The 13,002-nt window shown below is 40.6% G+C and overlaps 1 protein-coding gene across 6 annotated transcripts in view; it reads left to right on the forward strand.

The window, feature by feature from the left end:
* Positions 1-10,286, forward strand: part of slc8a3 (solute carrier family 8 member 3) — a 132,744-nt gene extending 122,458 nt beyond the window's left edge. For 5 of the 6 annotated variants that reach the window (XM_026151344.1, XM_026151343.1, XM_026151347.1 and 2 more), the window contains 4 exons: positions 2,879-3,003; positions 3,422-3,521; positions 5,199-5,471; positions 9,029-10,286. In XM_026151344.1, coding sequence (XP_026007129.1) covers positions 2,879-3,003; positions 3,422-3,521; positions 5,199-5,471; positions 9,029-9,405 — 875 coding nt within the window. In that variant the 3' untranslated portion in view covers positions 9,406-10,286. The remainder of the gene's footprint in view (positions 1-2,878; positions 3,004-3,421; positions 3,522-5,198; positions 5,472-9,028) is intronic. The other variant, XM_026151346.1, reaches the window with a different exon arrangement.
* The last annotated feature ends 2,716 nt before the right edge of the window (positions 10,287-13,002 follow it).

The following is a 13,002-nucleotide window of genomic DNA, read 5'->3' on the forward strand; positions in this document are numbered from 1 at the left end:
GTTGATAACAATCAAGATAAAAACCTACAGTCCTGAAATTAGAAATTTAATTACCTCTTTGTGGTTCTGTTATTATTATATTTCCCAGCACTGTGCAAAAGGAATGCTGTCAGGAGTTGAGGGTACACACTGTCTTGGATGTGTAATTGATTTAGCTTAAAAGTGTGTGTGTGTGTGTGTGTGTGTGTGTGTGTGTGTGTGTGTGTGTGTGTGTGTGTGTGTGTGTGTGTGTGTGTGTGTGTGTGTGCAGGCAGGCAGGCACTCATGCACTGGTATATTATGCATGCCCGCGTGTGTGCACTTGCAAACGCGCCCTCCTATCAAGGGGACTTGCCTGTGATCGTTAATGGTAATGTAAATATTTAATGGTAAGCATGTTGTCAGCAAAGAGCAGCAGGGCTAACTCTGAAGTCGTATAAAAGATGACAGGGTCTCTGCACCAGGTGGCTCAGTGGGGGTGTCATACGCAGAGTAGGATGAGAGGCCTCTGGATGCACAAGGGCTCCTTCCTGATAGAGCTGAACAGCACAGGACTGATGTTATGGGGCTTGATGGAATGTACTTAGGAGCTCAGTAAAGCATTGCTGCTTCTTTGCAAAGCAAAGGCACGCAGGCACACACGGACTGGAAGCAAATTCATCAGAGCTTCCACATTACAGTTGAAGGGGACCTGTCATGCTCATTTCCATCTCCATGTTTATTGCTCTTTCAGCTTTACTTGCAAAACTTTTCATTTATGTTATACTGGGACCTGGTGGAGCCCCTCAGTTTATCCTCTGCTTCAGTCAAGCTCTCTTAGCTGCTGATTCTTTAAACCAACTGTCCCTCAAAAACTGGAAAGTGAAGTCATGTGAAGGTTTTCAAAAAAACTCCATGCACTCCTGTGAAAAACAATTAAGTACATCCCCATGATTGATTATAACTCAGAACCACCTTTAGCATCAGTAACTGCAAGTAATGGTTTCTGGCATAACTTTATGAGTCGCTCATGTTGTGAAGGAATTTTGACCCATTCTTCTTTACAAGATTCCTTCAGTTCATTGAGGTTTCCCAGCATTCATTTAGGTGCAGCTCTATTAAGGTCTCACTACAGCACTTCAGCCAGATTTAGGTCTGGACTGGGCCCTTGCAGCATCTTGATTCATTTCTTTTTGAGCCATTCTGTTTGTGCTTGGGATCTTTGTCCTGTTGCATGACCTACTTTCAGCCCAGCTTTAGCTGTCAGACAGACTGCCTCATATCTGACTCTGGAATACCTCAGTATACAGAGGAGTTCATGGTTGATTCAGGTTGATTCAGTGACTGTAAGGTGTTCAGGAGCTGCGGCTGAAAGGCAAGCCCAAACACTCACCCAACCACCACCATGCCTTAGTAGGAGGTGTTTGTGCTGATAAGCTGTGTTTGGTTTTCATCATCCAAATATCTCCACATTGGTTTTGTCATACGCAGCTTTGCAATCCTAAGCTGTCCTGCCATGGTCTTCTTTGGAGGTGTCCTCCTTCCAAATAAGCCATACTTGTTCAGCCTTTTTCTGATTGTAGTTTCATGAACTAAGTGAGACTTGTAGAATCTGTATTCTACTGTATTAAGCATATCCACTATCACTGTCATCACACAGAGACAGGAGTAGAAAAACAATGTGTCAGATAAAGTTTAGTTTTTAGCTTTTATCTCTCAATTACTTGCACTTCTGTGGAATTTCAGCCATGTTTGTAGCATCCACCAGTGGAACAGTGTGTGGATAACAGAAAATACAGCAAGGAATAAGAATAGATACTTCTAAAAGCGTCCTACTGGACTTTGTTGTTAGAGCGCTGTAGCTTGAGCTGTCAAATCCTTAAAAGTTCATTATTCCTCCTAAGGTTGATAAAATAATTCTAACTTAAGACTCACTCATTTTCGTGAACTTTCTTCGATATCAAGCTGTCTTCGTCGGTGTATGGATCTACTCTGTTGTCATTGAGATGAATCTGCTGACCTTTTCCCAACTGTAAAAATCATATCAGCCACTGAATTTGCAGACCAACAACATCCATCTCACTGACAACTGAACAAGCTCTACTCTGCCATGTAAAGATCATGTAATATCATTTAAAGCCAGTATGTGGACACTGAGCAAGGAATGCCCTTTCTCACCTCTCATATCATGTAGCTACATGCAAAGTTATACTGTATCTGGTTTATTATGCTGAGCTTTTGAGACTTGTGTCTCTGAAATACAAGAAATACTGAGTGCTAAAGCCTGGAATACACCAAATACGTCTATACGTCAAATACGGCTCAACATTTGGCAATAAAACCCTTTCTGATTCTGATTCTGATTATAAAGCAGTCAGCTTAAGTGAGACTGAAAGCTCACCAAAAGCTACAATGTTTTTGGAGATGGAGGAATTTACAGTAAATACCTATAAGACTAATAAGAAAGCATGACAGATTTCCTGATGAAGTGCTGACTTATAGTATGAAATTTGCTGTAAAGTCCAGCACATGTGGATAAAAAAAATTGAAAGCAAAATGGAAAATGTTTACACCCAATATTTGCCTGGGTTGAGTTTTTGCTGTGATCGATAAAGAATGCGTTTGTCTAACCTTTAAACAACTAAGTTGGCTCACCACCAAATGCAGTGCAGAGAGACTTTTAATGCTTTGCCACAATGACTGTTTTAGTTTGACACAGAAGTAACTTGAACACCGCACATAAAAAGTGTTTTCTGAGCATAATATGAAAGTTCTAAATAAAGCAACCTTCTGATCTTTTGTTTGTGCGCTCCAAAGTGCAACACCACACGATGCTCAGCTGTGCGTCTGCTTGTTCTGATTGTCATCTTTCTCACTTTGATTCCTTTGTCTTTTGCTCCCTCCTGCACCGTCTGCTCAGATGTACCAGACAGGAAGCTGACTTCTGACGAGGAGGAAGCCAAGCGCATCGCGGAGATGGGGAAGCCGGTGCTGGGAGAGCACTCCAAGCTAGAAGTCATTATTGAGGAATCGTATGAATTTAAGGTGGGAAAGGTTACTCTTCAAACAAGGTGAAGATAGCTTCGCATACATGGTTGTTGTAGTAAGACAGAGATCATAATAACTAATCCAGCTGCGACCTTGCATAAAAGAACAGCTACATATTTCTAATTTCAGCTTCTCTTCCGAGGCTTCCCATCCCACATAGATTTATTTCTGGAGGTGATTTGGTTTTAATGCATCCTCTGCCCTCCAAATATACCCTCCATGTTTGTTTCTGGTGTGTGTGTGTGTGTTTTTATCATGCTTTAAACGGGTTTTTGTCATCAGGGATTGGAAAGCACTGCCATCGTGTGGTGAAGCTCGAGTATTTTTCTTCAGGAGGCTCCATGGATGCAGAGTAAAAACTCTGGGGCTAAATAACGGATGGATTTGATTTGTGTTTTGGTGTCGTGTCATGCAGAGCACAGTGGATAAGCTTATCAAGAAGACCAACCTGGCTCTGGTGGTGGGAACAAACTCCTGGAGAGAGCAGTTCATGGAGGCCATTACAGTCAGTGCAGGTAATGTAATCCGCTCTTAGTGGGCTGTAAAACCCAAACTTTACTTCAGTATGAGATGTTATATGTGACTATGTATGACAATAAAGGCAAAAGGTATACAAAGCCAAGCCATTTATCTTTTATGCGTTTTTCTGTGTAATTATTTAACATAAAGAAAGAGTCTAATCAGGCGAAGACTCTGGCAGCACTGTTTGCTTTGCCGCAGTCTTCAGTCTAAAAATATAGACGCCACTATTCATTTGCAAAAACTCATATCGGTGAAAGCAAAGCTCTTGAATAATGTCTTGTACATAACACATACCTCATCTATCACGTCAAGCCACAACAGTGAGCGCCATGAAGGCCTTGGTTTGTCACTTTGCTGCTGAAATATTAAATCCTGCAATGCTCTTTATTTTTTCATGATCCACCACTGGCTGAAAAATGCATGCAGTTCACGTAGTCTGACACTTTGAGTCCTGACAGTGTCCCTGCCTTTCTGCTAAGTTGCCTTTGAGGCGCTGGGACACAGAGAGTACCCTGTTCCTTCACCTGAGGAGGGTATCCACGGACATTTTCAGCTGCTGAGATGAAACTTTTATCCGAATGCGCTCGTAAGGAGCATTCTCTGGCCACTTGGCCATCCTGCAAATCAAAAGGGCTGCGTTCATCCCTTGAAAATCCCTCTTATGTTACCCCAGAGTTTCTGCAAGGGCAGCTGATTTATAGTACTATGTGCACTGCTTTTTTAATATGCTAGAGTTTACATCCATGTCACTGTTAACTGGGTAACACTTCTGACACGCTCACTAAACAAGAGAAAACATCAAATCTAATTGACCAAAACACAGTGTGATTGAAACATGTCATTCAAACCAGAACGTAATTACATTTCGAGTGTAAATCTGAAACCTTGTTAAAACCTGCCCAGAATTACTTCGTAGTTTGGTTTAGGGAGAGTTCATGAGAGTTTTCTAATATCTAATGTAGTTTTGAAATTTTTTTAACGTTATTGTTGCAATAGGTTTTTGTTTTAATCTGTAATCATCAGTTCTCATCCATCCTTCTGAAATTTGTTCCCTTCCCACCAGTTTTCTGCACTACCTGTGTTAGTAGTCTGCATTTGCTTGACCTCCGTTATCATTCTGGAATATTAAAATTTGGATTTGTATTTGCTCCTGTTGTCCTTTCGTCCTTTTCAGCTTCAGCAGGTTGTCTTTATGTCTAAGTGTCCAAATGTATTAAGTTTCTTCCATGTGATTAGTTATGTAAACAACTGTGCAGACAGACAGACAAACAGATAGATGGTTCTCTCTGTCTCACACTGAGAAATAAGTTGAGATGTCATTTAAGTAAATGTTGTTCTCTTCTTTCCCCTCTGTCATCCCTTATCTGCTTACTTTATGGATCCTTTATCTCACCCCTTTTTTCCAACTCTTGGTTCTTTATCCTCTTCGCTCTCTCAACTTTCTGCTTCATCATCTGTCATCCTTCTTTCTGTGTCATACTCCCCTTTGCTTCTTCATCTTCTGTCTCTCTCTTCTTCATTGCTCCCTGTCTCCTCACTTAATATTTACCTCTCCTGCTTCACGGCTGTCTCTTTATCCTTGTCCATATGCTGCTATTTTTCCCTCCGCTCCTTCCTGTCATCCTATTTTCCCCCTCTGTCTCCCCCTGCTCGGCCCCACTTCTGCCCAGGAGATGAGGACGAGGATGACACAGGGGAAGAAAGGCTTCCTTCCTGTTTTGACTACGTCATGCACTTCCTGACCGTCTTCTGGAAGGTCCTGTTTGCTTGTGTTCCTCCCACGGACTACATGAATGGCTGGGCGTGTTTCACCATCTCTATCATTATAATCGGCCTGCTCACAGCCGTCATCGGCGACCTGGCATCTCACTTCGGCTGCACTATTGGCCTAAAGGACTCAGTCACTGCTGTGGTTTTTGTGGCACTCGGCACCTCAGTCCCAGGTGAGTTCAAGAGTAGCAGAAGGAACTGTTTTTGAAAAGCACGTGTCATTTTCAATACACAAATTTTTATTACATACAAATCTGGGCTCTGAAATTGTGTTCATTATTTGTTATGTCGCTTGATGGATATGTGGTTCATATTTTTGTTATGAAAATTGTGACTTCATGGGCTCCAACAGTAAACATGCTTTGTCATCAAGATTGCTGATCTTATTTACTCCAAAATGACATTTTCCACCCTGACAGGAACAATATGTCACCAAAAACTCTCACTGCATCAGCATTTTCTGCTATTAAAGGTCCTATATGTGGCACTAATATGATATATATATATATATATATATATATATATATATATATATATATATATAAGGGGTGCAACGATATTCGTATCGATATTGAACCGTTCGATACAGTGCTTTCGGTTCGGTACGCATATGTATCGAACAATACAAAATTTGTAATTTATTTTATCAACTTTCCTTCTGACGATGCTGTCTGTGTGGAGCGCTCAGTGAATCTGCGTTCGACTACTCCGCCTAGGCTGCACTGTCGAGCGCAGATCCACTGAGCGCTCAGCACAGACAGCATAGTCAGGAGGAAGAGCACAGGGCAAGCTAGCGAGACAGAAGTTAAGCTCTCCTTGTAACATGGACCTCCCCCACCCTCATTCAGATCTGGCGTTTGGAATTATTTTGGTTTTCATGTGACATATGACCCTGAAGGTAAGCGAGTCATGGACTAAAGTAAAACAGTATGTTGGATGTGCCGTGCAATGCTCAATTACATGGGTGGGAACTAGTGTGTTAGCGCAGTCTAGCCCCATGCACGGGGCGATCAGGCGGTAGCTCTTTAACGGAGATTTGCCGTGTTGTGGCGTTAAGGTCATTTCAACGAGATTAACCTGAAAGCACTAGTGGGAACACAACGAATATGACTGCACATTTACGCCGACATCATCCTAGTGCAAAGACAAAAACAACAAGCATGCTACTAACTTTAGCCGAGTCATTTAGACAGCTGTTAGCACATGATTCTCCTTATGCTGCTGAGAATATAGCCCAGAAGAAGCGGATAGTATAGCTTTTATTTTGGAAAGAGACATTTCTCTGTAATAAACTCTCTTTTCCAAAGATTAGTGATTCCTCAATCAGATACAGGGCTTGCAATATCGCTAGCCCGACGTCCCGGAGCTAGCGATTTTTTCAGTCGGGCTACCAAAATCTATCTCTTCCCTGCCTGTCGGGCTATTGTAGGAAGGAAAAATATATGTCAATGCTTTTGCATTCTTTCAGAAATGTAGCTGGGTAATTATGTCATTGGCATCGGTGAGCCACTGTCAATATGTGACATATTGAAATCGCGTTTGAATTTGCGCTTGTTTTTTTGCTTTCACTTTGCAATGACAGCACTGATCTGTGAGTGATGATAATTTGTGCACCAATTCCTCTGACATCGTCTTATTAATCGTTAGCTTACTATGCAAACATGACAAGTGAAATCTCCCGCAGCAAGCTTAAACATGTGACAGGTTGATCGTGCAGAGAATCGCTGAGCTTATGTGAGTGCCTGTGTAAAAGCAGCAGGATATATATTTTAGTTCTGCTGAGCCAAATAAGACAGGTCAGGGTGAAGAAGTGACAGCCAAAGAAAAGCTTACCACAAAACGGAGAAGTTATGACAAATCAGACTATAAGGCAAAAAGAAAGTGCAGCTTCATGGTTTCATGGACAAAAGAATTTCTGTGGCTGCAATATGACGAGCTATATAACCGGGGCTGCACATAAGTGGTCCGCAGGTGCGCATTCGCTGTCAAAATAAAAAACATGCACAAGGGTTAGGGTTAAATTTAAAAACTGTACTTTTGAGTTAAAATATATATTTATAATTTTAATAAATGACAAATTAAAAATGCATGAACATTTTTTTTGTATCGAAAAAATATCGAACCGTGACACCAAAGTATCGAACCGAACCGAACCGTGAATTTTGTGTATCGTTGCACCCCTAATATATATATATATATATATATATATATATATATATATATATATATATATATAGATATATATCTAGATAGATATAATTTTTTTTAAAACAACCAAGCCTGGCTCACAGAAGAGCCTTTCACAATTTGTGGGAAACGTAGTTTCCATTTTTAAAAATATCAACTGCTATTCTACAAGAATCTAGATGACAGTTAAACACGGCTCAGAAATCTTCATCAAAATCAGATGCTTTGATTTGTTACATGAAGTTATTAACAAGGTTTACTTTGTCCTTTTTTGCCTTTTTTGCAGAGTTACAAAGTCTGCTTTAAGAAGTTGAAAGGGTTGCGGTGGAGTAAGTCAGATGTTTGTCAGACAGGACTGAAGGTTTAGGAAAAGATCATGGTTTGGGTTTAAATACACTCTTTTGCAGCCTTAACTCTGCAAACTGAAAAGTAACACTTACCGACTGTGTCATTACCCACAGCGTCAGGAAATTTACTCCAGCGGACACCTTATGTATAATCAGGAAATCCCAGCAGCTTTGAGAGGGTGTTTCTTTTCTGTGTTTTGCTGTTGTTGTCATTATTTTTGGGCCTTCGGTTTATGCTTGGATTTGCTTAAAAAGCTGACTTCATGTAGTTCTGCCCATCAAACCTGATTTAGCAGCATTTCAATCAAAATTTAATGTTACCAGTACTGAGTCAAAGCAATTAAGATTAGCTTTGTTAAGACTCTTTTAACTCTTTTATCCACATATATGTACTGCTCTAGAAAACGTATAAATGAAATGCCATAAAATGTTTTTATTTTTTCTGCGCTTATTTGAAGCTGTTGCTGTGATCAACACTGTAGCCTCACACTGTGGAGTTTGCGTGTTCTCCTTGTTATTGTGTGGATTTGCCACAGTTTCCTCCCACAGTCCAAAATAAAGAGCGTGCATCTCAGGTTAATTAGTAATTCAAAATGCAAATAGATAAAATTCTTAAGTGCATAGAAAATGTGCTGTATGAATTTATATGTGAAAAGGATCAAATTTGTAGAGCTTTGTATTGCGCTTCAAAAGGTTTGTAAGATTAGAAAAGGGCTATGAAAATGCCTTCCCATTACCATAAATGAATGAGGAGAGAGCATTAACTCTAAAGCCTATTCATTGTCCTGTGCTCATTCTCATTTCTTTATTTATCTTACACTGAGCCTTAGTGCAGCCCCTCAGTTCAACTTCTGTCTAGAATAAGCAGTTTTAGCTCCCTTCTCCTTCCCATTAAGGCAGCCTTCTTCTGATTGGCTGCCCCCTCCAAAACCTCTGAAAAGACTAAACAACATGTGGATGACTCATAGCCAGAGCTGTGGGGATATTGCACTGATTGGTATCATATGGAGCAGAAATAACTTGGTCTACAGTGTACTTACCTTCCTCTTTACGTCACTAATCTGCTGCCCACCAGCACAATTAGTTCGTGTTTAAATTCAGCTGCTTTCACCATCACAGCTTTTGTGATTTATCCACAACATTTAAAATAATTAAATCAAATTAAAATATTCATGACAGATTGTTTCTCTCTACAGACACCTTTGCCAGTAAAGTAGCAGCAGTCCAGGACACCTACGCAGACGCCTCCATTGGGAATGTGACTGGCAGCAACGCAGTCAATGTCTTCCTGGGAATCGGCATGGCCTGGTCAGTGGCGGCCATTTACTGGCACATGAAAGGGAAGCCGTTTGTGGTGGAGGCCGGCTCGCTGGCCTTTTCTGTCACTCTCTTCACCATCTTCGCCTTCCTGGCCATCTCGGTGCTGCTTTACCGGCGCCGGGCCCACATCGGAGGAGAACTGGGCGGGCCCCGGGGACACAGACTGGCCACATCAGCCTTCCTTTTCAGCCTCTGGTTTCTTTACATTCTCTTCTCCAGTCTGGAGGCCTACTGTCATATAGAGGGCTTCTAAACAAACAAAAAAAGACTCCAGTGTGACACAATACAAACATACAGGGGTTTAAAGTACAACTTTAGAGGTAAAAGAGTGAATTCTCACTGTGGAATTTAGGTCAATCTTGTATGGAAAGGACAGGAGAGGGTTTTCCTTTACACCTCCCTACTCCTCTTCCTCTCTCAACCCCTTCTGTAAGGATGCTTGGAGGTGTGTATCCTGCCCTCTAGTGCCGACAGGCCTGGCTGATAAAGAGCGACCCTGAGCCTGTGTGAGTGTGCTTACAGTTGGGATTGGGATACCACCGAGTACAGAAGATGGCGATGCCAATAGGTGGTCCTGCATTCCACTGGAAGAGACTGCAGTCTTATATCCGGAGAGGGTTGAGTTAATCAGAGGTCTATATTTTTCTCAACATCTGACGAGAATGACTTTTTTTAAAAAACAAAAAAGTATTTTGGGGATAAAAATGCAAAAAATAAAAGAAACAAAAAACGAACACACAAGGACACAAAGAGGAATCAAAGAACTATTTTCAGATCTATGGAGTAACAAATGATTATAGTGAAAATGGGAATATGTTGTTGAGTGACAGTGGGATGGATTCATAGTATTTATTTTTATTTGCATAGTTTCCTAAGGAGCACGGCAGAGTTGTCAGAAATTACACGAAGAGGAAAATCAGCAGCGACAGCGTCCGTTCATACTGGCAGACGAGTCACCATTCAAACAGGAGGGGAAGAGGTGGACACCGTGAACATGGTCAAACTGCCCTGAACATTACTTCCGTACTCTAAACGTATCTATATATAATATATTTCCATATTTTCTGTATATTTTGAATATTTGTTTAAATGTGGTCACCTTCTGCTCTAACAACAGAGGCTGTGGCTAAGTGGGAGGGGAGGGTGGGGGATAAACTATATAATGGAACGATGTCTTCACATTTCTAAGAGTTATGTATCTTGCCTAGGTAAAAGTATGACATTGTATTTTATTTATTTACTGATATCTTGGTCTCACTCAAGTTTTCACCTTTTCAATCAGAAATCTGAAAATAGGAAAAAAAACAAAAAAAACGTGTTGCTGCAGAGATAAATTCAGAGGTATTTTTGTACTTTTCCTTCCATGCACTTTGCTGTATAGTTCGACTTCTGGAGAATTCTACTTGTACATGTGCAAAAGGCCAATAAAAAGGTGTCGTTATGGACTGAACAGAGTGCCTGTGGAGGGAAAGGCGTTTGCTGCAGCTGCCCACAACCACCAGCTCTTTGCTCTGCTGAAGAACGTGAGCGTTTCCTTCTTATATGGTGCATGAGCTTTTATTTATTTATCTATTTTTTTAAGCTTCATTAATTGATTGGAATCATGGAATTAAGGGCTTTCCAGGAGCACATACCCACTGAATTTGGCTAAGATCTCTCTTTCAGGTATCTGTACAATCACAAAAAGCTTTTTCCTATGGATTGGTTGTGCGCTTAGCTTTTTAGCTATACCAGATGCCCTTCATTCACCATCACATGGTTACATTAGAAAAGGTCCTTCAAAGGTAATAGGTTTTGTGGGGTTTCACTGATTTTTTTTCTGTGACACTTTGGTTAAAGCAGACAAGTTTAAGTTTAGAAAAGACTATTATTAGAGTTATAATCCATCCATGTCAACCGTGTCATTTAGAGCAGAGGTGTCAAACTAAAGCCTGGAGGTCAGAATGGGCTATGTTTGGCCTATGATGTAAAATGGGTTTGACATCCCTGCTTTAGGTCCTTCAAGCATTCAAACTACATATATTTACAGAGGTCTACAGACACCCTTGAAATTACTTTAACCAATAAAAAACAAAGTCTAATATTTAGAGTGGAACATTTAGGTACCTAATCTGCAACCAGCCACCAGGTTGTGAGTGCAATGTCGCCCATCGTCGACTGTTAATGATGGGCATATCCATCCTCACATCATCCATTGGTTGGTCTCGTTATGATGACATGAGCTGGGCATTATTGCTGTTGTCTTCTCTGTGTTTCAAACCAGGAGATGATGAGCAAACATCTGACAGCAAACTCCTGATATCCTGGATAATCCCCCATTGATAACTCAGAGAATAAACTTCATGTTTTATTTAGTATTACCTGAAACTAGCAATCAGCCCATGAATTCATCATTAAGTGTTCACTGGGGTTACAGAGTGAGGATTTCAGGGTTATTTTTTCTTCTTGCTCATTATACATCCACAAAAGTCACCCCCTGCTGGTCAGTTCATGCATGGACTTGACCATCTTTTATAATCTACTTGAGCTTGAAGGCTGAAATAATAAAGTATGTAATAGGTTTAGAGTTTTCACTTTCTTTGAATTATCACTGAATATTTAAAGGAAAAATTTGTTTACCTGACGTGTGCAGAAGGCTAGCTTCATTTCCGATTAATTGCAGGCATTTAGCACAAATGTTCAGTTACTAAAACTGCTAAAATACTTCATTCATTTCAATACACTTTCCATAAATTTATTTCATAGTTAAGAAATGGTCATTAGTGCAGCTTTGAAGTAATTAAATGTTTCTTTGCCAAAGTCTACAAATGTATCCTTCCTTAGAATTATTATTACTGTATTAGTTTTGTATGTGTTGCATAATTTTGGCCTCCTTTTGCTGTAGTCACTATGTAAAGAGCAAGTGTCAGCGGTTCTCCGTTTGGGGTGAAACTGCTCAGCATCGAGAGCTGTTGGTGTGGGCGTGAGAGCAGCAGGTAGCTCCAGGTTGGATTTGAAAGTAGCCCGATATTAATAATGAACTACGTTTAACACATGACTGGTGCTTTGTTTTTAAAACAAGAGTTTAAAAAACTACAGAAACTCCCAAAGTGTCAGAAAACATGTTTATTGAATAATTTGAAAGTGTATGTGGGAATTGATTCTTGGCTAATTTTAAAATCACCCAAGAGATTACCAAAGAGGAGGTGGGATGCAACATCTGTTTTAAAGTATATAAAGAAAAAATATATTGGAAAGAAAAAACGTTTTTTTTAGAGTAGGCGACAGTAAATGGCAGTAACACTGTATTTCCACAAGGGGGATGTCAATCTCCAGTCCCTGTGGTTGTTCCTTCTTTAATTTCTCAGCACTCTCCTCCTCTTCCTCAGTGTTCTTCCTTTGTGGTGAGCAGTGTTGTAAATACGTCTCGTGGCTGAATCGGATGCTCTTTTCCTGGCCCTGGACCACACATGCTCACCTCACGCTATCTCTCTTTCTCTCACACTATTTCTCTCTTACATATAAACACACATACGCATATATTCAATGAAGAGCGATGGGTCCACTGCTGCACAATAGGGAGGACAGTTGGAGGGGCTTGCTGTCCCAATTCAGATGCAACACAAAACAGATAATGTACATAACTTTCAGTGTATGTTTACATAGACACAGTTTGGGTGTCCTGGGGGGTAAAAAGCATGACAATACAACTCTCACATCTCATCTACAGGTTATCTGCAGTCGCTTCGTCTGAGCCAGTGGAAGTGTGAAGTTTTTATTTCTTTCTTCTTCTTTTTTTTGCAAGTCACAGGGGGTCACTTTGTTATCTGTCCCTTTGTAAAAATCCTGCAACAGGAAATATTTTGGTCCT

The sequence above is a fragment of the Astatotilapia calliptera genome, chromosome 19, assembly GCF_900246225.1.
Source record: "Astatotilapia calliptera chromosome 19, fAstCal1.2, whole genome shotgun sequence".
NCBI classification, from domain to species: Eukaryota; Metazoa; Chordata; class Actinopteri; order Cichliformes; family Cichlidae; genus Astatotilapia; species Astatotilapia calliptera.